The 27,509-nt window shown below is 40.9% G+C and overlaps 2 protein-coding genes across 2 annotated transcripts in view; one reads left to right on the plus strand and one right to left on the minus strand.

Annotated features, from left to right (window-relative positions):
* Positions 1-27,509, plus strand: part of LOC133420152 (collagen alpha-1(XXV) chain) — a 174,044-nt gene that overhangs the window by 111,059 nt on the left and 35,476 nt on the right. The window contains exons 5-11 of the mRNA XM_061709747.1: positions 2,674-2,700; positions 4,851-4,877; positions 13,926-13,997; positions 14,551-14,667; positions 16,080-16,115; positions 23,625-23,651; positions 25,786-25,830. Coding sequence (XP_061565731.1) covers positions 2,674-2,700; positions 4,851-4,877; positions 13,926-13,997; positions 14,551-14,667; positions 16,080-16,115; positions 23,625-23,651; positions 25,786-25,830 — 351 coding nt within the window. The remainder of the gene's footprint in view (positions 1-2,673; positions 2,701-4,850; positions 4,878-13,925; positions 13,998-14,550; positions 14,668-16,079; positions 16,116-23,624; positions 23,652-25,785; positions 25,831-27,509) is intronic.
* Positions 1-27,509, minus strand: part of rpl34 (ribosomal protein L34) — a 216,838-nt gene that overhangs the window by 101,471 nt on the left and 87,858 nt on the right. The gene's annotated exons all lie outside the window — the stretch shown is intronic.

The raw sequence follows: 27,509 nt of genomic DNA on the forward strand, positions 1-27,509 counted from the left end.
CCCGAATCCATGAGCGCATTTAAACATGAATCATTAACACAAAACTGGACGCTAAACAGAACATGGACAACAGAACATGAACAGAAAACAGAATGAAAATATTTTTTTTGTCAGACGAGGGGGTTCTTTTCACGGCAGGGGTGCTGAATACTGCACAACACCGGGGTATGACTGCAGAACAAGATAGGCGCACAATGAGAAACACTTTTTTCTCCATGAAAACACGTGATTTATTTATTATCACAAATAAAAAAATGAATGTGCCTCCTGTGGCAACCTTTTGCTGAATAATACTCGATTTAACATTCAAATAAAATATTTCTCCTTTTGCATGTGGAGATTAGCACCTTCCTTTCGAACGTATTAAATACAGACGCAATCACAATCCCCGCAAAAACTTTCAGGCTTGGTAAATCTCATTGCGTGTGGTAAATGGACCAATTTGCATCTTCCCCTCCCAGTATTTAGCGATTTCTGGCGGGTACGCCCCATATTGATTATTCATCAGGGCAAAAGTACTAAATGAACAGCGTGTGCTATTTTGCTCATTTGAGAGGCGCAGTCCTCTTTGCACGCTGTTAGTAGATCAGCTTGCACATTGGTTTGCGGGTGCTGTCAAGTTTGCACACGTTTTTACACACGCAAACCTTTAGTAAATCGGGCCCTTGGAGTTATAAAACTCTAGTATCAGTCAAAAAAAAAAAAGATTCAGAGCCACTGACTTAGCTCAGCATCACAACTTAGAAAATATCTTGAACTTCTGGGACTCTCATAAGATCAGCATGGATCTGAAGACGTTTCATTATGTCGCTGCACGTATCGTGAAACAATCTGGATTTATAGTAATTCTGCATCATTTTAATGCTGAGTTTTCTTCCACACAAGCTGTGATGCAGAGTCATTTAGCCTTGTAATACAATGTGCCAGCTGCACTTTTCCAAGCCAAATATGCATTAAGCACGCGAGTGAAAAAGGCTGCAGTGAGTTTGTTTATGTATTACTGCCTGTCAATAGCCTCCTATTGTCCAAATGCAATTTCCTTGCACAAAAGAAAGCTAGCCATTATGAGGAAAACACTGGAAACTTATATTGCCCTTCTGGAATGCCACTACATCATTATAAATGTTAAAGTCACATTTGATTCCAATATGTTGCCTCTGTTATTCCTGCTCAGGGAACCGCAATCGGAAACATTGTTTTCATAATAACGCATTTTTTTGTTTACAAGCGTGTTGTGGTTCTTCGTATCGCTGGTCAGGTTCCCATCAGTCGGACCACCTCCTCGTATATGTGTGTGTGTGTGTGTGTGTTAAAGCGTGTGTGTGTTAAAGCTTGCATTTCCCATCAGCCTTATGGGCGTAAATAAAGCAACTGCAGTTACCTCATATTTGAATTTACGTGATGATGCAGTGCTCAATCCCTCCGTGCAGGTTCACAGCCTCATGACCGAGGCTAATTAGTCAACCAGGCAGAGCCAGTAGAGACTGCATGCATTTCTATACATGAAATAAAAGGCAAAATCGAAAATAAATGTCCTGTGGCAGCAATCAGGCAGAACCATGGCTGTAAGCCTCTTCCTCCCTGAACAGTCTGGTAAAAACTGGCAGAGGAAAACTGCTGAGCCACCTCTGAAGCATATCAGTCGTAGTGCGTATGAACGTGTGCCAGTGCGGTCCAAGCTCCTCTGTATCTATAATCCCCCAGTTATGGGTCAATGATCCATAGAGTCAAAGGAAAAGCATCCAAACACAGGACTTGTACTAATGTCATCCATTTAAGGATTAGAGACGGTTTGACCAGCATTAGTCTGGGAAAGTACAACTGCACGGCTGTCACTGTGATGACGGAAACTGAACAAGTTGTACCTTTTTTACCTGAAACCCTTTCAGAGCTTTTATATCAATTTTCATACACTGAAACATTATCTGATGTGAAATACAGATGACTGTTGGCAGAGGAGTCCCTCTGTTACAGGAATCAAAGTTGCTAAGTGGTTGGTCAGTAAGTTACATCATTTCCACTGACTAATACAAAGCCAGACACTTTTTTTTTTCTCCAAAATGGCCAACCCCAGGGCAAGGGAAGACCCCAATTCAGCTAGACAGTTAGAGGTACACTTTTAAAAGGCAAATTCCTACTGTCGTCTACTTCACCCACGATCTTCTCAGAGGCCGCCCCCGCCTGCTGATGCGCTGGATGCAAAACTGGCTTTCAAAAACTGCTGTGTACAATGAAAAGAAGGAGTATTCCTCCTGTTCAGGGAACATTTTACGATGCGCTTGCCAGTACTCGGTTAGAGATTGCTGGATTTGAGCCTCTAAGTAAACATGGACTTGATTTGGGTCTGTTTTATGTTTTAATTGTATGTTTTTATAAGGCTTGCTGTCTACTGGTACATAAGGTATCGTTTGCAAGTCTGTGACAGGGGATTTTAATTCAATCCTGAAAGAGTTGTCAAAAAGTACACACAGTTGTTTCATCACAACTCTCTGTCTCTTGAGTTATGTTTAACAGACTTGTGTAACATGACTGATCACACTGATTGTAAACCTTTTGACACAGTTCCAGGTGATTTGGTTTGTTTCTTGAATATTACCAGTAATTCACATAGATTATACTGTCATTATGATTCTATTAACAATCTTTTTTTTCTGTGTCTGTCTGTCTTTAAAGGGTCCTCCAGGTCCAACGGGTGAAAAGGTGAGCAATTATGATCTTTATGATGTTCATGTGAAACTTAGTTAAGAAATTTGTGTGACAGTTTAGAAAAAAGTCAACAAAAAAAATACTGGCACCAATTTGCTTTCTGGTTGAGTTTTGCAAATGTTGCTTCCACTCCCATGTCTTCGCACAAAGCCAGAGCCAGCAGCTGATGAGCTTTGATACTGTAAAACTGAAACAGAGGGAAGCAGTTAAAGAAGAACTATTTGGATGTGGCAAAATCCAGCCAGCCAAGCAGGCCGCTTCCCATTTTCAAGCCTCAGCGCTCAATAAGTGCTTTTAGCTATTTCAAATTCATCATATCGAGTAATATCGCTCATTTCTAAGAAATATCCGTTTTCTATTTGCTAATATTTGGAACTGCACTGCTCTTCCAGATCAATGCCAAGTATTTTTTTTAATAAATTTAGATATTACAGCTAAGAGTCAGGTGGAATTTAAATTCTGAACTGTCGCCTCAATAAATATTGCTGTTCTTCCTCTTCTCGCAGCTAATTTGTCCATAAGGGGCAAAATTTAGCACCCGCTGCTTTACTTTGCATCAAAGTCATTCTAAGCTTAAGTCTGAATATTTAAATTCCTCTGCCATTCACAAATCCACAGCACATCACATTAAAAGCCACAGGCCTGAGTTGAAAACCCTAAATGCTTTGCTGAGCGGTCCTCCATAAAACAGCAGTGGAGCATGCAAAATAACCACACTGTCTCTTTACAAGTCTGCAGGATTAAGGGACAAACTGCATGCCTGCGGAATCACACCGAGTTTGATAAAGCCCCTGAATTTAATTTTTCTCGAAAGTAAAGAGAATCTAAAGAGTACATTTACAGCGCTACTGTGGAAGATTAGGGCTTTTAAATTCCCATAAAAATGAATAAATTAACAACTTGTGAAGTTTTTTGTGTGCATTATGTAACAACTTGGACTGTAAGTTAATTGATTTAAACAGTTTTTGTGACGTAAAGTACATAAAATGAACTGGAAAGGCATGAGAATGCAAACCAGAGACGCATCAAAATAAATAAATAAAAATGAGACGCATATTATCTCAGTTGAACTCTGTGCCAAGTTGCACTTTTTTGTAAATTATTATTTCTGGTAATGTGGGGTCTGGATGATGCTGGCAGTATAATAAATCAAGAGTGGGCTTTCTTTCTCTAACATGCTGCAGCTTAAGATAAAAACCAAATAAAACGGAGTACAAAATTCTGGCGCAACAAGATTGAAATGGTTGCTAAACATTCGTTATGATAACCGCAACTAGCGCGGTACTGTTGATTTGGTGCATGTCCGCGCTCTTCATGTGAAGGATTTCATCTGCAGTTCAGTGAAATTACAAACCACCGGCTCCATTCTTCCCACCCAAGATGAATAAAGCCTTCATCATTGTGGCTACTCGCAACTGTTTACCCATTAAATTTGGTTTTGGCTCAACAGCCCGATGAAAAATGACAAAAATTCCAAGAGCTGTTTCATTTAAAGTTATACGGACTTGACACTGACGTTTATTGATGCACGGTTCATACCCGCGTGTGATAAGTCGCTCAGCTCGTTTTACCGCGTGTCCAAGTTCTTGCTGCAAAGCCGCTCAAATAAGACGGTTTGAGACAAATTAGGGGTTAGAATTTACTTTCTAGAATTTAGTCTTTTTTTCAATTATTTCAAAGAAAAGTGTGCTTTTGTTTGACATTCGCACTAATGTCCTTAGGCCGCAGTCGTGACCATGCAGGTCAGCTGGTAACCAAATGTTTTTTCTTTCAAGATTGCGCTTGTCCAGAGAGATTTACCCCCAGAAAAGGCAGAACGTTAAATATCTCTGGGGCATTTAATGTGGCCTGCTCCGCCCACACTCATACCGCCACCCCCCTCTTACCAAACCCACCAAAACTTTACGCTGCTGCTCATTCCTCCTCTTGCACTCGTACATAATGCATGTCAGCCCATGTTATCACAAGTGATTTTACTTTCAACCACAATGAATAGTTGAGGGTTTTTGTATTATTTGTCTTTATCAGTATGTTCTGAATCTTGCCTGAGTGATTTCGGTGTGAGTCTCGGCCTATTACTGACATTGTATTTGTGTGTTTGACCCTCACATTTGGAGACAAATTCTTTTCCTTTCCTCCTACAGGGGGATCAAGGCGACCAGGGACCACGGGTATGTGGTTTACTCCGACTTCTTGTGATTAGCAGATGAATGTGACTGTGTGCGTCTCCCCCGACAGAATTGTGGGCAAAAGGTTTTAGATGCATGAAATTCCAGGGATAGTGTTCTTCCAGTGTGGCCAAATACAACAACCATCTTAGCACAGCTTATTTCTACATCAAAAATGAGCAGGAAAACATGCAAGATATCTTGGAAGGCTCGAGGTGGTGTACTTTTCAGAAGGCACAAACGTATTTTTTGCTCCTTGTCTTCAGATTGAATGTGCGTTCGAGGTTTTTCACACCAGCAGCTCTGCTCAATCTCAGCAATAATCAAAAACCAACTAGCTCTGACTCTGTAATTACTCGTGATTAACTCGAATCCTCAACGTGACATGGCGCAGTCACTGCCTTAATCATTTCCAGCTCTGTAGTTTGACATTTCTATAAATGTGCAGTATCTAAATTATGCTAATTTGTATGCCTTTCCATGCTTGACAGAGTCAGAAATGAATTAGTGTATCCTCACTCAGCAGTCGGTGTAGCTTTAATTTTTCTCAAATAATGGTTAAAAATGAGCCCACTTTGAAAAACAGACTGCACAGGTTTGTTTTAAGTAGACTGCCTTAATGGGCTCACGTGTCAGCAGGCATAAGCACACTTTCACTTCCTCTGTGCCTGCTATCGGTCATCAAGGATTGATTGTATGCAAGTCAAAGCCACTTGGATGTCTCTAATTCGTTTCTGAGGCCAAAGGGCATGCAGAGGTTGGCATACAAGGAATACAGAGTTTGTCTTGTCGCTGGAACACCAGATATCTCTCACTGGATCTGGTCCCAGTTCAGAGCTGGCATCCACCCAGATGTTGGACGTTCTCCTCCAGGCTACTTGCACCAGGGTTCTCATCGTTTGAAAGTCGGTATTTCTGTGAAATTCAGCCTGTAGTCTCTAAGTGAAACATCCTAATGTCTAGTATCAATATATTTTTTAGTAGTAGGAAAAAAAGAAGGTATTGCAAAATAGGGATGGGCGGTATGGACTAAAAAATGTATCACGATAATTTCTGGCATTTATCCCGATAACGATAAAAATGACGATAAAAAAAATACCAATTCAACTCCATCTTTGTAACTATAAATCTATCTTGCTCTCAGATCCGCCATGTTTGTCATCAACGGGAATTTATCTTTCTTTCTTTCTTTCTTTCTTTCTTTCTTTCTTTCTTTCTTTCTTTCTTTCTTTCTTTCTTTCTTTCTTTCTTTCTTTCTTTCTTTCTTTCTTTCTTTCTTTCTTTCTTTCTTTCTTTCCTTTCTCCCTTCTTTCTTTTTTCCCTTCCTTCCTCCTTTCCTCCTGCTCTTTCCTTCCTTCTTCCCTTCCTCTTTTCTCCCTTCCTTCCTCCTTTCCTTGTTTTCTCCCTTCCTTCCTTCCTTCCTTCCTTCTTTCCTCCTGCTCTCTCCTTCCTTCTTCCCTTCCTCTTTTCTTCCTTCCTTCCTTCCTTCCTTCCTTCCTTCCTTCCTTCCTTCCTTCCTTCCTTCCTTCCTTCCTTCCTTCCTTTCTTCCTTCTTTTTTCCCCTTCCTTCCTTCTTGCCTCCTGCTTTCTCCTTCCTTCTTCCCTTCCTCTTTTCTCCCTTCCTTCCTTCTTTTCTCCCTTCCTTCCTTCTTTTCTCCCTTCCTTCCTTCCTTCCTTCCTTCCTTCCTTCCTTCCTTCCTTCCTTCCTTCCTTCCTTCCTTCCAAAAATCAGCTTTACACAAAAACGTCATCAACAGGAATTTATCGTTTTTACCGCGACATGACAAATTCTTATCATGAGGAATTCTTTTGACGGTATATCGTGAACGGTAAAATATCGCCCATTCCTATTGCAAAATCATGATAGTGTATTCATCTTTATGGTGCTAGAACTGTGATACAAGGGTGAGGAGGAACCGTTTGTATTTGATTAAAAACCTATTTTGGGTAATGCTAGCAGGAGTGCCTCAATTTCTTAGAGTCAACTTTTAAACTATGAAACTGTTGAAATATTTTTGCTTGTATAAACTATCCCCATTTAGACAGACTTTTTTTTTTTCTTCTTCTGGTCATTATTGTTCCTGTTTTTAAATTGAGTCATTAACTCTCAGATAACTGATTTATACTTGGAAAACAGCACTATGGTGGGCGAGCCATAACAAAGATAGCCAGGTCCTATTTGTCTTACAGAGTAAATAAACTGTCCGCTTCAAGAAAGTATTTCATTACTCGCCATTTATGGCAAAATTGTCCCCTAACAGGTTCAAATTATCAGACAGTGTTTCAGCCAAATGTGACTCCAGGTCGCCACCAAATTATATTACCCTCCGTCAACAGCGTATTGACTTTGCACATTAAATTAGTGAGTTAATGTAGCGGAACAGTATTAGAAACATTTCCTTAATAAATGAAGGCGTAGTGGGCAAAGTGCTGCCTGACCTTCAGTCTGTCTGGACGGAAATGAAGCTAATTTCATGTTACTCTGTGTGTTTGGAGTTGATTTGAACCATAAGGACATGTGAATAAGAGGAATATAACATATAATCACAACTATATAATCAGTCTCAAAGTTTGTGGCCAAATCTAGTATGAGAATAGTAACACTGCACACTTCTTCAGCCCACATGTAAGGACCAGGCATGTATCTCAGCCAAAGGTCGCAATAAATCACATCCAAATATTAGGGATTAGTCCAGAAACAAATAGTAAATTGGCCAGATTTTACAAACAAATGCAGCAGAACCGCTTGGGCTTCACTTGTGGATGCAATTAACCAGAGGCGCTGGCTAATTGTATCGCATTGGGAAAGTGTGTGGTCCTTTTGAGGCAAAGCACTGGCTTGTTGTCATGCAAAAGTTGGAGAATCCCTGGGTTAGTTTTGAGGAAAAGTTCCAGAGATTTCTTTCTTTTTTTCTTCTTTTTTTCCCTCCACAAAAATCCCATTGTTTGTCCAATACTTCTCAAAACCTGGGATTTGGCAGTTTGAGATGTTTCTCCAAATATAAAGATGCCGTGATTATATAATTTCCAGGATCTGACTTTTCAGTTATGAACAAAGAATTATTTTGCACTTGACTTTTTGTATTTAATCTCAAATTCCCTCAAATTAATTTCACTCAGGTAAGTTTTATGTTTCTCAATAATGTTCTGTCTTCGGCTTTAGATTAATTAATGCAATTACTGTATTTTTCTTCAATTAAATGTGCTTAAACCATCAGAGTACTGAATTGGAAACCCATTCCCCAGCTAGAAACTCAGAGAATGGCATGGTCTGTAGTTGCTTTGGGTGTTTTTACATGTATGCTGCGGTTAGGGAGATGCTGGATTCGGCTGACGTTGTCTCGTGGCTGACACTGATTGTTCTTATATCTGGCTTTTGTTTACTACAGCTTGAGTCACTTCGCTGCATGCAGATGCATACTGTAGCTACAGAGCTCCCCGCCAAATAACCAACATCCGTTTCGGGGATGAAAGCAAACAAATGCAGCCTGTAAATGGTTAGGATTCTCCATTGACCGCGATGCCATTATCATTCAAGCACATGGACATCCATGTGGAAGCAATATGCAGAATGAACACTGGCACACTTACCTTTCTCCAAATTTCAAGCACACACCGGTCAGTGACATTGTCAGCATTACTTTGACCCGGTCTTAGCTTCTCTTTAGTGTCTACGTGCTTGTGTCTCAAAATGATTGTAAAAGGAAAAAAAAACAAAAAACATGTAGCCTACCAGTCTGCACATGCACCATTGTCTGCTCCCTTTCCTCTTCCCTTCTTTGCCCTCAGAATGTTTGAGGTTGTAAATAACTTGAGAAATACTTGAGCTTCAATCCCAGTCGCACACAGGATGGCCATTGTCTGCAGCGTAAGTGAATCCATGGCTCTGTTTTGCTGCAGGCCTGAATAAAAACAGCCTGCCTGTAAAGCCATATTCTTAATGAGCCATGCTTTTCAAATTATCTTTGGAAAATCAGAGGGCTGGCGCTAAAGCCATGTTTCGGATAAACTAGATTTAATATTGACCTTGACTATGAATAAAGATTGATCTCATGCAGGGCATATTTATGCTCGTGCCCACCTCAGGTTGGTTATTTGTGGTGGAGCAGACCTGCTGCATAAAGATGAAGTGGAGACTATTCAGTCATTTTACAGCATGTTGCTTTACAGCACGTATAAACTTAACACTGTGCGACTAGAACTGAGGTACATAAATGCATGAAGACCTTTGCATTTGATGAAACCTATTTCAGGTAGAGCTGGCAGGGATGACCGCATTTCCAAACAAACTAGATGTTAATATGCTTATGGAGGAAAGCATATGCTAATCTGTGCTTTTAACAGAACTCAGTGACGGCCGAGTGAAGTGAGACAGTTGGCAGAACAGTCTAACCATTTTTAGCTAAATTAGTTTTCCTAGATAGGGGTTTGTGTTTCATTTTTAAACACTTCCCTTAATCAAAGATCATGTGTGATAGGCATGCAATCAAATTAAAACAGGCCCGTACTTGCAGAAAAGATCCCCTTAATTGATTAAATTTAATGCGATGCATTTGGAATTTTAAAAACCATTCTTACTGTAGCTGAATAAATTTCCTTTCTGTAAGGGGGGTTAGACGCGGTGTCTTTTAAGAAAGGTGTATATCCAACTCGCCAGGCATACCTTGTTCACTTAACAGTATACAACTTTAAAAAACAAACAAACAAAGATTTGACAGTAAAATTCCTTAAGAATTTTACTTTTGTTTTACTTGGCATAGATAATATAGGAGATGCACATGCATTAGCTTTTGATTTATAACAGATGGTGAAATGGTAATGTTAAAGGGAAAGTTCGGTTTTTTACAACCTGGACCTTATTTCTGGCATTTTTTATGGTCGTATACTCACCCAGAGGTGTTTGGTGTCATTTGGAGTCCTTCGGAAGATATTAAGTGTTTTTTGCGAGCCGTTTCTCCATATAACGGTAGCGCATGGGGCATCGCCGGACACAGACAATGCAGCGTCTAAATAACACATGATTGCCGCGAAACTGTTCATTTCTTTTATGAATCACTAGATCTGCTTCCAGGACCTGTTGTAACATTGTGGCGCTGTCTGTGTAATAAATAAATCCGTTTGTAAACAAGACCTCTGAACTCATGACGTCATCTCTGTGCGCGCGTCCCAGACACAGCTCCGTGTACAGCTGGAGTTCGCTACTGTTAGTTTACTGATAGTTATTTGAAACATGTCTGAATATTTGTCAAATTCTGAGGTTGTGGACGACGACTTTGAATATGATGGACGTCCTTACCGTTTTGAGCCAGAGTATACGGCTGAAAAGTGCGCGCACAGAGATGACGTCATGAGTTCAGAGGTCTTGTTTACAAACTGATTTATTTATTACACAGACAACCCCGGATGAAGACAACAGGTCCTGGAAGCAGATCTAGTGATTCATAAAAGAAATGAAGAGTTTCGCGGCAATCATGTGTTATTTAGACGCTGCATCGTCTGTGTCCCGCGGTGCCCTCATGCGCTACCGTCATATGGAGAAGCGGCTCGCAAAAAACTCCTAATATCTTCCGAAGGACTCCAAATGACACCAAACACCTCTGGGTGAGTATACAACCATAAGAAAAGGTTGTAAAAAACCGAACTTTCCCTTTAATGTCTGAAAACAAGTTAGTTACTCCTGATAGCAAGCTGCTGCTACTTAAAGCCATGCTATGCAGCAACACCACTTCTGACCACATGGGGTGCAGGATATTACCAGCATGTTAATGCGTCAACCCCCATGTGCACCTCTGCTGGGAAAAAGTGTCATTACAACACAAGCCGCACTGCCAGACTTGAGCTGAGTGGCATCACTGAATGTCCTTTCAAGAGTTCTTTTGAAGCCTCTTTTTTTCCCGTACTGCAAGACATCATGTTGCAAGTGAACCAAGAAGCTGCCTGTAACACACCCACCTTGGTTTACTGCAATTTAGCTGTTTTACCTCGGCATAGCTCATTCTAACCTATGATGCTAACTAAGGTTACTTTACGTTCATTCTTATCAAATCTGTCAATCCCCCCTTATTTCTTATGCAGCCGGTGAAACGACACTTGAAACGAGTAATGTTGGAGTTAAAATAACGATACAGGGGGACTCCTGTGGATCAAGACCTTTCATGAGGTGAAATGACAGAAGTCTTAGTCCCCTGGGGCTTCATCACAGCTAGCTCTCAGTGCAGGAGTAGCGGGACCTCCCAATTCAAATGTCATTTCTGTGGCAACATCAGCAATTACCGCTGTGTCCACCTAGGAGCCTACAGTGCCCTGGGAGTCGCAGGTCCTGCTGTGGATGTCCTGTCTCCAACGTCTTGGTGGTGCCACGAGAAACGATACAGCCATGTCTTCCCCGTGGCTTCCTCACAGCTGCATCTCAGTTTAGGTCCCTGCAAAGTTACTTGATCCAAAAGGGTAGCCTGTCTGAAGGGTGGCTTGGCTGGTGGAGCTGGGACCCAGATGTGATGAAGCCCCAGGAGAGTCTTTTAGCGGATGCACAGTTTACACAGCCTGCCAGCTGTTCAGCTAAATCCTCTGATCCTTCCTGGCAACCAACTACTACTACTACTATTACTACTACTACTACTACTGTCATTTAGCAGACGCTTTTATCCAAAGCAACTTACATCTGAGAGAAGAACACAAGTAAGAAGGACTTGTAGGAAGGAGGGTACAGCTGGATAAGTGCTGGTCAGACTGCTGAGAGTCCAGTTGGACACGGATGCTGCCATGGCAGTGCTAGATTTTTATTTATTTTTTGTTCCCACTCAACACAACAGTCCCTTTATTCAGCAAAATGAGGTCTTAAATTCACCATCATAACATCATCTTTGCATAGGTGCAACCTGCAGCCAGTCACGGCCGTCTGATAGTAGGATTAACAGCACAACTAAAAATATTATCCTGTAAAACAAGAACGTCTATGCACTGTTGGGTCTTTATTGACAGCTCAGAAGTCAAGACAGTGCTAAGCACCAAGGAGCTAATGTGATGGCAGCTCGCAATTCACTATGTCAGCAATCAAAAAGATGATATCCCTATTTGTGCATACATTTGTTGCTTTAGATCATTTAATAAACCTGATATAGTACAAAATAAAAAATTCACCTCATTTTCACTTGTACTTCATATCAAATCCCAAATGTTTTTAATCCGTGCTGTAAATTTGGACATTTTAGCCTCAAAAGTCAATGGAAATCGGAGACTTTAACAACCAGCCCCCCAGTGGTTAGTTGAGGAACTGCAACTAAAATCACTTCTGAGTTCGCATCAGACTGGGAAGGCAGAAATAGCTGCATTCTAAGCAATAGCATCCTTGTTTCATGCATTAGCATCCACCTATGGTCTGATGTGGTTCCTGGAAAAAGGACAGTGTCAGGTCGGGGTACTCCAAGGGGCCAGTCAGACTTCAGCTGGGGCCAGTGCCCCTTTGGCGCCATCCCTGGAACAATCCAAACCTTTCAGCAAGGAGAATGCTTTATGCTTTCTTCTTTCATTCAGTTTCACAATTGGATCCGTCAGGAAGCTTTTTGAAAGGAATCGTAAAGCATTTGATTACATTTCCTTTAATCATCCCAATCTCTTGATGTTCCCTGAAGCTCATTGAGCAATACTTCTTCCCTTTTTAGAACGTCATAGCTAAGAGTGTATTGCATAATTGTCATCACAAGAAATGTTCTTTCTGTAAAGTGAACAATGGGAAATTGTTAGTAATTCTACTTTTAGATTCAAAAGTTAAGGTTAAATGAGTTGAGCTGAAGTCTGGCTTGAAACTCTTTGTTTGACATAAAAGTTTCATGTTGGTTTTCACAAACACAACATAATATACCAAACATGATACAATTTATTTCATTTGCAAGAACGCGTGTCAGATGCTTATTTTCTTCCTCCTTTTTACTGTTTTTGTTCACCATGTGTTTGAGTGTCATGTGTGCGTTGTGCCATGTTCTGCTGTTTGTCCCTTTAGGGATTGCCTGGTCTCCCTACGCTGGCTGCTTTGCACAGCAATCAGATCCTGACTGTCAAGGTTTGTCGGTGGTGGTGCTGTCAAGCTGCTCAGTCAGACCCTTTCGCAGCACACGCTGGGAGTTAATGAATCAGTGTCAGCTGCTTTTTATAAAGCCTTATAAAGTATGCTCAGGAAAACCTCCATCAAATGAATCATAGCCTGTCAATATCCTCTTCTCCCGAATCCCGCCACCAATCTTTTACAAAAGAGCTTTCTTTTCCATACTACGTTCCAGATCTTCCTCTGAAAGATGACCTTTTATAACCTTGTAATATCTTTCTAACTGGAACGAAAATCAACATCCCGAAGCCAAGACATGACCTGGAATGTCCATTTATGCCAAAAAACGAACTGAAAGAGCAATAAGTGGAATGCCCTGGGATGAACCAGAAGTGGCAAAAAGTTTGTTTTTGTAGCTTATGCCCATGGCTCACCACAAATCTTTCAAAACCACCAATTTGGCCTTCGGGATGGTTTCAGTAATGGGTGCAGCAACTCAATAACGACGGACACTAGCAGAATAATACATGTATTGAAAGACAGGAGATTACAAGCCAACCTCAGAACAGAAGGTTGACTGCGCTGGTTTCAGTGTGTGCCGCTCCCAGGGTCTGACTTAGCAGCAGGCACGATGATGATGACAGTGCTTTCACAGACGAGGGGTAATTCCCATTTTTCCAGGGGTACTATGAGCCCTCTGTGGCACATTTGCACCCTAGAGGTGGTAATTATTATTCTTTGGGCCGTAGCTCAAAAAAAAAAAATAAGCTCAGACTTCCGAAGGAAACCATCTCTGTGTGCAGGAAAAGTGTGGATTCGCCCCCTCCCATCTGTGAGGGTGCTGGATTGGGGGTTTTATGAACGCAGGCCTTTCTAACCAAATCTCGTTTCTTTTTGCATTTGCCTTCCTCCTCCTCATGCACCTCCTCCTTCTTCTTCTGGGGCCTCATCCTTCTTCAACCTTCTCTCACCTCTGACCTACGACTTCTTGACCTTACACACCTGCTCAGATGGTCTTCCCTAAGATCAATCATGGCTTTCTTTCCGCTGACCAGCAGCTCATAAAGCGACGGCTCATTAAGGTAGTGGGTGTGCCTTCATTCATCTCTCTGTCCACCGTGCTAAGTTTCACCAGATCACCTCTCTCTGGCCAGTGCATGCAAACCTTCAGATAGACCTGTCATATCTGCTTTTACACTACTCCTGTAATGGTAAAACAATACATATAGAAGTTAAAATGTTACTTTAAAAAAAATATATTTTTTAATAGGGATTTACGGTCTTGACACTTTTCAAACAAATTTTGATGCAAGTTTGATTCCTAAATGTTTTTTTGTAATCCAATGCAGTTATAGACCACATACATTCAGATTTTATTCCCTGATTCTTGCAGCCCTTCACAGACAGTTGGGGTGATTTTGAGTCTGTACCTAATGCACAGTCCATTTAGGATTGCATGCATTTCTAAGGAGTAATAGCTTCAAATGAGCCTTCAAATGAACGGAGGTTGGCCATTGCCCCCCCATGAGATCATTCCCATACCCTCTCTTTATCATCATTTTAGGGGTTCCATTCTCAGTTGAGCTCAAAATATCGCACTATAATGATGCCAAAATGCTTTCTTTTACCAAACAGGGTGATCAAGGCCAAGCAGGACCACCGGGGCCACCGGGGCCACCGGGCCCTCCGGGGCCCAGGGGCCCTCCAGGGGACACTGGAAAGGATGGACCCAGAGGTGTGCCCGGCCTACCAGTGAGTGCTTGTTTTTATTTGACTTAAACAACATTTCATGAGCCCTTTCCATTGCCATTAAAAAGCCATTAGATGTACAAAATTCCTGAAATCTGACTTTTTCAAGTCCTGCATTGTTTTTATTAAGTCCAGCTCTGTGTGCGTCCATATTCAGTTTGGTTTTGATTTGTTGCTTTGAGGGTTAAATCCCATGAAAACCGTTCCAATGAAGACAAGAGAAGCGACTTTACAGTTCATTCCCCTAATGTTTAAAGTTAAGGATAAATGCTCCCAAGAGAATGTTTGATTACACAGATTTACATTTACTTGTTGTTTTTCACTTTAGCGTAATATTTTCCATGTCTTTAACCCTGTCACTGGCATCCTACTAATTTATGTGAAGAGTGGGAGAAAAAAGAAAGCGAAAAGGCCTGTCAGTTATGTTCAATCGTAAAACCTTCTGCGAGCTCCAGATGATCTTTATTGGCCTGGCAAGGATCGCGGTAGTAGCGCAAAAATATTGACTGTTGTTTGTGTGGTTCTTTCCAAGTTCTTGATGATTATTGTTTTCAGTTCTGCCTGTTGCAGTTGCAGAAGTTTGTCGGTTTTGTCCAAGAAGTTACACTTGTAGTTCACTTTTATTTAAGATTTATTCCCCCTTTCAGGAATAACTTACAAGGACGACAACATTTATCTTGTAAATGTCAAAGAGATGTAAAAATTTACTGCCCTAGCTTTAAATATTTACATGGCTCACGTCTCAGGGCTACACTATGATCGGAACGACGCCTGAACCAAAGCAGAGACCGCAGAGGCGGGTACAGGTGGCCAGCATGTTGAATGCCAGCCATTCTCGTTTTTTTCCCCCAACAACCCCTTTATCCTTTTATGTGCTTGTACTGTGGCTTGTTTCTGTACTGACAAAACTCTTTACCAGGAGATGATGTGCATCATTGTCATTCAACAAAACCACTGATATCAATAAATGTAAAGGAGCCTACGACTTGTTTCCCTTCAATTACCATCAAGGTTTAGCACGGGGCCGTGACACCAGGTAGCATGCACAACAGATGAATTATATTGATTACAGAAACTCTGTAGAAACATCTTTTATAAATGTAAACAACCTTATTTTGTCCTGCATTCTTTCAGTTTCTTTTTATTTCAAACCAATGTTTCTTCACTCCAAGATTTACAAGTAGCTCATCTTCTTCCTAATTCAGCAGGGACATTTACTAATGGATCAAGGATCCATTAATCTGACTTTTTTTTGGTTCAGGTGCACTTGAAAAACAAGTATATCATTCAAGACATTTATTTTCTGCAGCTGAACCACTTAGGACCCAGAAACAAATTTGTTTTGCCTTTTACCAGTCCATGTCCCAGTGGATGGTGACTCCCACTATAACAGTTTGTATTTTATTTGATTATAGGGCGATCCAGGTCAGCCAGGGGAAACAGGAGTCATGGTGAGCACAAATCTTTAACATGATATCCTCAATAATCTGTTACTTCTTGTTTAACTCATGCAGCAATGTGCAGAAATGTAATGTGCAGTAAAACCATCTTAATTTCTGATTATGTGTTGAGTACCCCCACCTTGTCATAGCAGAGGGGTTTGTTTGCCTGAATGAATTCAGGAGATATGCTTTTTGGGGTGAAATTACATCTGAGGTCTCCCAAGGACAATTGTTCTTACTAAAAATCAAGGAGCCACTTGATACTTGGACCCACCTTGGAGGGTGGTATGGGGTAGGGGTTGGTTACTGAGTGCTTGTTACCTTGCTACCCATTGGGCCTGGCTAGGCTCAGCAACACGGGTTCGCCCTCCTGAGGGGCTATTACCCTATTTACACCAAGCTGGTTCCAGGGCTGGTGCTAGTGCTGGTGCTAGAGCCGGTTCGCGGTTGGTTCTAAGTAAGAACCGTTTGCTTTTACACAGCTGGTGCTAGCCAGCAGCTGGCCAGAGAGCCACGTCATCACGTCACCACTCCCCCTCGTTTTCATCCCCACCCTGATCAGGAAGCTGAGAGCCAAAAGCTGTTTTAATTTCAGCTGTAGCGCTGTTAATATGGCACTTTATTAAGTTTTAATAATTTTTCAGGTAAAGTAACCTTTAAGATCCCCAACCTGGGCTCAATTTATCCAAATAACGCCTGTTAAGAAATTTGATCTGAAAATTTCGGAATTTCTGCCTGCCTGCCGGCTCCGGAGCTGATTTATGGTTCCGCGTTAAATCGCCGCGTAACCTACGCCGTAGGCTCTGCGCAGCCCCGGGGCACAGCAGCTCCTCTCCTTTCCTCTCCTCTCCTCCTACGTAACATACGCCGTAGGTTACGTAACATACGCCATAGGCTCTGCGTTGGTGTAACGCAGAGCCAGAACGGCGGGCTGGGAGGCGTCCCCGCGGGCCAGGAATTTTTATTAAATAAATGGATCGAGCTGCGCTGCCTCGGCGGGCACGGAGCCCGCCGAGGCAGCGGCAGCCTCGCGTCCCAGGGCTGGAACGCGAGGCTGCGCCGCTGCATCAGCGGGCTCCGTGCCCGCCGACGTTACTGTTGGTGGATTGTACCGTAGACCACTGCTGCTGCTGTTTTACATCCATTATTAAATAAATGGATGTTATAATAAAAGAGTCTGCTAACTTAACCGCCGTCTTCAAGCTCCGTTGTTTAAAAACGGCGCGCTTCCGTGTTTATTCTGCTTTGGTTGTTCAGTAACACCGCCCCCAGCCCCCGACGTAAACTGGTTCTTTGAGCTGGCCCAGCAGCTCAAAGGGGCTGGCGTAGCACCCGTTTTGAGAGCCAGGAGCCGGCGCTTAGGCTGTGTAAAACCAAAGAACTGGTGCTAAGTCTGGCTCTAGCCCAAAACCAGCCCTGGAACCAGTTTGGTGTAAAAGTGGACTGAGTGCATTGTGTCATCTGTGACGGTCAAAGTCATGGCTGTTTTGGGCATGTCCGACTTGGACGAGGCCCAGAGACAGACCCAGGACATGTTGGGTCTGCATCTGTCCCAGGTCTATCCCTCAGCCGACCTGGGAATGCCTCAGAGTTCCTGTGGGAGAGCAGGAGGTCACGGCTGGTGAAAGGTGGGAGATCATGGATGGATAGAAAGATGCTTTGTTGTTCTGTATTTCAAGACGAAAAAAAAAACTGTGACCCAGTCTCTGAAATAACAAATAACATCATGCAGCAAGTTGAACATGTGCAAGAAAACAATCAAACAAGGTTTTAGTATGTGAGATATGTGGAAGACGGCCCTGCTGCCTTGACAACTTTTGATCGGCGCTACACTTGTAATTAATGAGACGTTTATGAGATAGTCATGGTGAGCATTAATGGCACATTTTATGGTAACCAGCAAAAATGTCTGTTTTCCCTCTAAAACACCAGGAAGAAGCTTTTCAAGTTAACAGCAAGTGGATGCCACTTGCGCTGTTCGGCAAACAAAGCGTTAGATTAAAGTTTCCTCATAAAACCTTAATCTAAAAGGTCAAAACAAATACCAGTCGGCAACATGTCACAAAAACACGTGGTGTTGCCACATTTCACAAGTGCAGGGGAGTGAAGTGAAGCTGTGAGAACAAGTACTATCAAGTCCATCTCCTTTGACCTTTTCCATGAAAACTGGTGGATTGTGAAGAAATGGACGATAAAAACAGAAGCACACGCTCTAAAAACCCATTAAGTTGTTGAACATTTTCCATCCACTTAACAGACTATCTGTAAAGTTGACCTCTTTTCTTTGAAACGTTTAAATTGACGTTATTTGATGGCTTTTGTTAACTTTTACCCTCCATTACAGTAGGTGTGAAGGCAACAAAAAAAAGAGTTGTGCATCAGCATTTGCTGCGTCATGAGTGGTAAAAGTACAGTGGCCGGCCCCACATGGCCTATACGTCTCTGGTGCTTCCACTGCTCTTGACAGCAGCAGCCAGAGTAGTTATCCAAATGATGACTGATGAATCATATTCATAATGACCAGAGTCTTCATGCGGGGCTTTGAATGAAACAAATAAGTGCTTAAAGTAAAGCACATTGAGTTTTGTTAACATGGGATTAAGTCATCATTTTTAAATCAAGGTGCCTTCTTAAGCAGCATAAGCGATTGCACAGTGCATTTACAATGCCAGAGTTCTTGGTTTTATGCCAGAAGTTGATTGATTGTGAATATTTAAAGTGCATAAGCACTTTGATAAGAGATGATAACGGCCCATTTGAGCTGTTGAATCCCCATAGAAGGAATAAAGAGAAGCTTTCTTCTTGGAAACACACCACCAATCCACACCCTGGAGCTTTATTTAAGATTCAAATATATTAAGGGTGCACAAAGACCAATTTTGTGCTGAAAAAGAATCTCTAACTGGGACTTTTAGATGTGCAAATTTAACTTAAGGTAAGAATCCCGGGGTCACGACTTAACTAACTCTAGGAGCACTTGACACAGCTTGCTGTTTCTAATGTCATTGCTATTGTTAAAGAGGCAAAAGTAGATTCCATAGTGTTCCAGCAGCCTTCCAGGACATGTGGTGCTGGTTAGAGGGATTAAACCCTTGTGGAGCAGCAAGGAGAGAGGGGGTGTAGTGGAAAGACGACATTGAAGAAAGAGAAATATTTTGTGGACTCGGTTCAAAATCATCAGTGCCATAAGGTCTCTCTGGGGTGGCTTGCAGCCTTGCATACAGTATTCATTTGAAACTTGATGGGCTGAAAAAAAATGAAATAAGTCTAAATATGTTTCATCCATAACTTGAAAAAAACTCTCCTTCATCTCCATGCTGCAAGACTTTTGCAGATAGCTCTTTACATCCACCCAAAATTACCCACGATACACAGCTTAAACTGAAAAAATAAAAATAAACACACTCAGGGTTCTAATTTTCCTAATAATAGTGAAAAACACATCACTTTAATATATTTCACACCCTTGTCTCACTATTTTTTTAATACAAAACAAAACAAAGGGTTGTGTATGGTATAGTGGCCAGAGTTGTCTCCCAGACTGATTCCCAGCAACGTCTCATTCCAGCGTGTCCCAGGGCCGGACACTGAACCCCACATTTCCCAACATCAGCCAGTCACTCACTGTGGCGGTCCTGAGCCAGTGTAAATGGGGAGGGTTGTTTCAGGAAGGGCATCCAACATAAAACCTTTTGTTAAATGGAAACGCAGAACACGATGATCTGTTGTTGTGACCTCTACAAAGGAAAAGAAGCCGAAGGGGAAAAAAAATGCTAAGCCAAAACATGAGGAACAAAGATGTGAGAGGAAAGCTGAGGACATGCTTAATCAATTCAGTTTAACTAACGTTTGGGAAATGTTTCATTTTTAGAACAAGCATTTTTTTTTTTTTTTTTTTTGCTTTAATAGCCTTAGGTGCTTTTTTTTTTTTTTAAACCAGCAACAATTCTGCTATTGTCAGACTGGAGTTTTTCCAGTGCAATAATGCCATACGGCATGGCATGGAGGAACACTTTTACCCTATTAAAACTGAATAAGATGCAGTTTATTAAATATGTGCTAACTCAAATTTGTATCAAGACATTTCCAGAAGAGTCCCTCTTGCAAACATCAAAGTGCAGTTCTGAGAAATGTATTCTAATATATCAAACTGAAGGTGCAACATGTGTTATTATAAGCTCTTTTGAATGTAATTTAACGTCCCAGTTTACTCGAACTATGCGGGAGAGCCAGCCTAGGACTCTCCGGTGCAAGCTGTACAGTAGGTTAACATAATATTACTCACCACTGTCATCACAGCTGAAGTGCACAGTAGCGCTGCGCTGTAACCTGCAGTCTAATGACACCCAAAGCTCCAAAAGTCAACTCTTAACCCGATGCAGTTGAAGTAAAGAAGGCAGGCGAAGACCTTAATATATTAACCTAACAATCAATTTTCAGTCCTGCTTTTCAGCGCTATGATTGGATGACAGCTGTGCCTTTTTCTTCTTAGCTGCACTTTTGTTTATTGTAGCAGTAGTTGTGGTAGAACTAATGTTAATGAAAGGCCTTAGAAAATTAAACAGTATTCACATAGTTCCAGTTAAGCACACATGTTCAGTCTCTGCAGAGGTGGTCATCATCACAATGTTATTGAAACCTCTAGCTGCATTTCCTAAACATAAGAAAAGGAATGACTGTCAAAATGATGAATTTGTTTCAAAGTTCAAAGCGCCACGATTTCATGTAAACAGAATAATACTGCAGGAAAGCCTCCCAACCTGCACCCCAAAGCTCAAACTTGGAGCTCTTGTGCACTTTGATCAGCCTGAATGTTTTCCTGTAAATGCAACAGCGAGGGCCGCACGCTCTGGAAGTCCTTCAAAAGCTCAGGGTTCAAGTGTTGCAGTCTGAATGTGGGAATTGACCTGGCAACTGCCTCATTGTTTGTCATTTCCTCGTCATGAATGAATGTAGCAAACATTCAGTGCTTTGTATTTCTGCTTGGATGCTCGACTTCAATAGCGGTCCTCTTGATATTGCACATTTGGGGAATCTTGGTCTTTTTAAACACTGAGCTGAGTTGTCATCGTAAGCATGTCCAATCGTAAAGAGTTGTTGTATCGGAAATAAGCATCCTTTTAAATGAGATTAGATTCTCATTTGTAATGCTATTGGCGCCCAATCTGAGTACAAAAGAGCCATGAGAGCCCTTAACTTTGAGAGGAAAAAAAATCTCCTTTTCAGCAAGTAGCTCCTGAGTGCTCTCAGATGTAGCCATCTTAATTAGCATTCAGGCGAGTGGCACATGCTCTCACATACCTGATGGGTCATAAACATGTTTACCAAATCCGACTGAGGATAGCTAACAAAGACTTTTAAAGGGAAGCAGGAGGAGACCTTTCTCTCAGCTGGCTGGGATAATGAAAGTTCATCATTGAAGTTTTTGTTATTAGCGCAGAAGGAATGCGCTATAAATGAGGTGCAACTATGTGGCCCATGTTTGTAAATGTGAGAACTTGTTGATTCAGGGCTTTTAAAAGGCTACTTTTTTTAGGAAAATGGACATTTAAAAACTGAGAAAAGTTTTTGAACTTAAGTTATGTGGTGATTACCTCGCTTCGTCGACCAAAAACTAAACAAGATATGATTCAATAAACAGCTTATTCCCATAAAAGCGGACTGGTACTATGTCATAACTTGGCCCCGGCTAAAACATGCTTCTCAGAAGTTTGCACTGGTGGTTTGAATTTTCAACTTCGGCATGCACCCATTAACCAGATTTAAAAATATATATATATTTATTTATTTTCACCACAAACATTCTACACTCAACAGTTCACCATGTTTTTTTTTATGTAGTTATATTGCAATAGCATGAATAAAACCAGACAAACTGTTGTTGTAAGTCATGAAGTCTGTCTGGTTTTCACCCAATAACAAGTTAAAAGTCAAATCATACTATCTCCTGTAGATCCTGCACCCGAACTAAGAAAAAGGCTGGCCAGCAAGAGTTATCTATAAAGGAGTTGATAAAGCATCATCTGTTCATATAATATTCCTCTGAATAAAGTACTTGTAGTTTTGTCTTTTCAAGTCTAAGTAAGGTGGGGATATAAAGTAAGTAAAGGCAAAATATGTCCATCAACCCTTTATCGATCCCCACTTATTTCAATTCACGGTCTTGGGGGCAAAAGGGAGGGAAAACGAAATGCAGAGACTTTTCAATCTCATAAACATATTTTCTTCACAGTATATTGCAGGAAACTCTGTCCAAATCAAATGTTGAATGTCAGACATTTAACCATACCATGAAATATATTAGCTTATTTATGAATTTGTTAGCAGCAACACATCTCAAAAAGGTTTTAACAAGTTAATAAATAAATAAATAAAAGGCTGAAGTAACATCCACAAATATTTTTGTTAGTTGGCAACTGGTCAGTGGCATGATTGGGTTTGAAGAAAGTTTCTGAGTCTCTCAGAAGTAAAAGTAGGCAGGTTTACCGATCTGCAAGAAACTGTCTCTGCAAATTGTGAAACAGCTTTAGAAGGATGTTCCTCAGCATGAAACTGGAACGACTTAAAATCTGCTGCACATTATATCATCAAAATGAAGAAGCTTAAGAAAAATGTCCAAGTTCAAGGGACGAGGTTAAAATCAGGAGTGGATTGGAGTAGTGATGTGTTAAAAGCAGACAGTTCACCTACATACCACCTACGAGTGCAGGTTAAAGCTCTGTCAGGGAAAGAAAAAAACAAATGTGAATGTAGAAATGCTGCTGTCGTCTCAAGGCTAAAGTTTATTTATTATGGACTGAAGCAAAGTGGAAAACTATCTTGTGGTTCGACAAATCGAAATTTGAAATTGTTTCTGGAAACCATGGATGCGCTTTGTCTTCCAGACTAAAGATATCAACCTGTTCTATCGTTTTGTTATAAAAAAAATAGGTTTTGCTTGCGTCAAATTTCAAAATTACCTTATTTTTTGCTCAAGATGGTATACATCCTTGCTTTCAGTGCTTTTCTGGTTTACTGTGAATAAAATATGCAATCAGTTGAGCATATTTGAAAATGTAAACTGCTCTACCAGGGACATTGATCACTGATATAAATCTCAGATATAGTTTTTTTATTTTCTGGCCTAACTTATTATCTTTGTCAGACTTTCTAGTTGGTGTCCCATTTTTAAATAATTAACTTGTGTAGTGTTTGCCCTTGCCCTCAGACACATTTTTGCTTTTGTTATTAAAATGAATAAAGACCGAGATCCACATAAAAGATAAAACCGCTGTTTTGCATGGTCTCATTGAAGATTGGTGCAGTTGAGTTAAAATAAAGCTCTTTGTGAGAAGATTTTCTATCTTTGCCGGAGAATAAAACAAATGACTGCTTGTGATTCAGTTCTGCCTGAAGGGTGAAATGCTATGAGGCTTCCTAGCCATCATATCAGCTGTGGATATCGCATTATATCTACTTATATTAACTTCTTTTTTTTTTTCCTCCACTCAATCTCCCTTTCTTTCTTCACATTTACAGGGACCTGAGGGGCCACAAGGGCCAAAGGTAAGATATAAATAATAATAATTTCTTGTTCTACTGACATTAAGGACTTACCCTACCTTAGTTACCTTCTAAAAAGGTACATTAAAGTACATTTTGCAGTGAAAAGTTGCATTCTTTGTCTGTCTCTACTAGAATTGTGGCTTTTCTTTTTATTTCAATGCCAATATAAATCAAAAGGTAGTGTCTTAAGCTTTTGAATAATGTTTTGGATATGATAGGTTTAAGTCACGCAAGTGACTGTGGAAATAGTTTGAGTGTTAAATATGTTTACCTGGAGATTAGAGATGGAAAACCACAGCCAGGGCAAGTAAACACAAAGAGGAAAGAAAGCTCAAGACGGAGAAAGAGAGGGGGGAAGATGGAGAACAGACAACCTGGAGTTAAGTGCTCTGATATAGGCTGATGTGGGGAACAGATGTAAACCACATCCAGCCATCAGGTAGCTGCCAGTGTTTGTTCAGTGTAACCCAATCAGACATTTCCTGTCTGTGCTGTCATCTGTCGGCGAGGCCGCCCGTTGGGAGAGGGGGCCGTATGTGGAGGGGTCAATGATGACACACCGCCGTGTTAATGACTCATAAGCCAGGCCCCGGGGCTGATCAATTAGATCTGCTGCCAGTGGACTGCTGTGTTTGGCACAGGGCTACGTGTCAGGAGTTGTTCAGGTTTCATCACCTTGGTAACTGATGGATCGCCATTGCATGATAAAGAGCGGGGCATAAATCATGTTGAATTGGTCCTTCTACAAAACACCCATACTGATTTGAAAAAAAAAAGACCCTTTTTGTATTTCTTCTGTATGCCAGTGTCTCAGACATAATACATGTGACCATGGTAACAGAGAGTCACTCTTATCATATAATATCAGCTAAGATAAGCAAGCCACTCGATGAGAATGAGTTTTTAAAATTAAAATTTTTTAGTCAAAGCAGTACCTGCAAACTGATCTTCATTTCAGTCAGAGGTACAGACAAAAGCAATCAAACAAGATAATGACAATGCACTAACATTTCTACCTTTTCATGTGTATTCAAATAAATTGAGTAATTAATCACAAAAAGAATGGGCTGGAAAAAGTAATTGACTTTATTGGAAACTCCCTCCAACGTTTCCTGTTACTGCTGATGAGACTTGGATCGCCCCACTGCTCAAAAGCGTTTCAGTACATTAATATTTCTCGGATGTATTGATTGAACGGGCCTCTTCAGCATCCCGGCGGAGTCCAGATCAGACCTCGGGCTTGGCAACGTCAACCAAACGCTTGTTTAAAGTTCTCCAGTGCAGCATTTCAGGGGATGTATTGGCAGAGGTTTACTGTGATATTTGTAGCCATGTTTTCATGAGTATAGATTCACATGAATGTAAGGATCTTGATGTTTTAGCTGCCTCAGAGTTTGCCCATTAAATCTACCACATAGAGTTGGCTGCATTTTGCAGTTTCATCACTAGATGTCACTAAATCCTTTATAGTATTATTCATTCATTGTTTTAATTCATCACATTGGGCAGAAAAACCAAGCGTAATCATAGCAGCAGTGAACTTACTTTGTCATTTGCAGGACATCGGCTCCTGGGGAGATTTCCCCAGTTTGGGACACTCTCTTATTGTGAACTGAACACTCAGAGCTGTAGAGTTCCTTTTTGCAGCCTTTTCCAGCCTCATGGATCTTTAAAATCCTTCTTCAAAGTTCCTGTGAAAGCGGGTGTTGGAGACGGATGATTCATGACAACCAGGCTGTCTTGTAAAGAGCACCTCAACGACCCATACTTGCGATCTCAGATTCTCTCCTAAAACTCTCAGGTCCACTGAGAAGTTTCTCTCTTTTCCAGCAGGCACTGCAGATGATCAACAACGTTCAAATCTTTGTGTCTTATTAGTTTAGTCAGACCGTGTTTGGTTTTAATTGCGGTTTATAAGAAAATCAGATTACATTTTATGAGTAATAAATGTAGAAATCTGGAAAATCCAAAGGATTGACTCACTTTTTTTGCATCTAAAGAAATCAAATTGTATCCATGAGTATTTCATTACTTTATTTCTTCTTCTTCTTTTTTTGCAGTTTAATGAAATAGAAGGAGGCTGTTTAATAATAACATACTGCTTAAAATCTACTATTATTTTCTTGTTTGCCAGGGTGCTTTCGGGACTCCTGGCAATCCAGGTGTTGATGGACTGAAGGTGAGCTCACTCAAATAAAGAGACAAAACGGAGACTAAAAAAAAAAGGAAATTAATTTTCTTCGTGGCTGTTTCTAAACTTTGTTGGATTATTTGTACCAATAATGTTGTCAGAACTGACAGGAAGGATCCAGATGCGGATAAGAATAAAAGAAAAAAGAAAACAATCAAAGTATTGAAGCTGACAGGAGAATGGTTTGGGAAAGTACAACAGTTACAGACAATATGAAACACCACAAATGGACTGGCAGGGGAGTAAGCTGGAGAGACAAACCACCATATACTCACATGGGGGGGACAGGTGTGAGTAACAGACAAGACGTAGAGGGTAGCAGAAAAGGACGTTTAAGAAAGGATAAGGTACTGTAACAAGAACAAGAGTATGACACTGATAAAAAAAAACATCTGTACAAACACAAGAATCAAAGATGAGACTTGCACTGTGAACAAAGGAGACAGAAATAAACCTACTGACAACTCGAGGCAGGTTGTTGCAATCAGTAAAGGAACTTAGATATGAGACAAAGATGGCAAACAAAACTGAAAGGAATGCACATAGTAAGTGCTACCACATGAAAATGGAAAGCCAGCAGAACAGAAGACTACTATAACAAAAAAATTCAATAAAATTCATGGAAAGCAAAAAGACAAGGTCAGCACAAAATGAAGGAAACATAACAAAACCATAAATCCGGAAAAATGTGCAGAATTATATTAATCAGGTAATTCAATCTTTGTAAAAGAGTAATTTTAACTTCGAGTCTGTATCTCAGCTTTTTTTTCCCCAATTGGATATTTATAATTATATAATGCAAAAATGTTTCCCCTTATCCCCTTTATCTCCAAAAGCGTGCAACTCTTCCCTCAAAAAAATGCTTCACATGAAGTGCTGAAAGCTAATTTCCATCCACACCTGATGGTATTTTACTTTTGAAAGCCAGTTCATATCAGTTATGGTCGTGCGTAGCACTTTTCATATTAGAATACTTGACATGCGTTCTGACATTTTCAAACCATTATTCTTTTAGAGGAAAAGCCCTGGGCTGCATCCTCAAGTCTCAACCGCAAAACATGGTTTTGGCTGCCCGTGAATCTGTTCACACACTGAGCTCATTTCTGCAGTTTGCCCTCGACCCAAATCGAGAAGAGACAATGCAGGTGTTTCACGAAGCAGGAAAATACAGGGAAAGTGTTTTGTTCCAACAAGAAAAGAAAAATTTGTTCAAGTAGTGACAATGAATGAGGAGGTAATTTAAGGGGGTGCCATCTTTCAGAACTCGTGCATGCACTGATGAAACATGAACAGGACTGTGTGGCTGCAATAGGAGTCTGTGTAAAGAGGCTTCATTTCAGAACGACAGCCCATACCAACTGTGGAAGTGGCTAAAGCTGAAGGTTTATTCCTCACTTGTGAAAAGAGCATGGTTTGCCAGAACCCATGAAATAGAAACTCCAGTTCTGGACAATCCAGTTATAAAAGTATGTTATGGTATGTAAGCCTCACTCATGCAGGAAGTTGGACTCTAAGGCAGCTGAAGCTGCTCAGTTAGCAGAGACGGGTTGACTGGCAGACATCATTTTGATCTGACATGGATATCTGCTCAAGGGGGCGGGGAGACTGATCGCTAATGCAAACCTTATCATCCAAAGGCTGGGAGTTTTTAATCAGACTCCACCATC

The sequence above is a fragment of the Cololabis saira genome, chromosome 20, assembly GCF_033807715.1.
Source record: "Cololabis saira isolate AMF1-May2022 chromosome 20, fColSai1.1, whole genome shotgun sequence".
Lineage (NCBI taxonomy): Eukaryota > Metazoa > Chordata > Actinopteri > Beloniformes > Belonidae > Cololabis > Cololabis saira.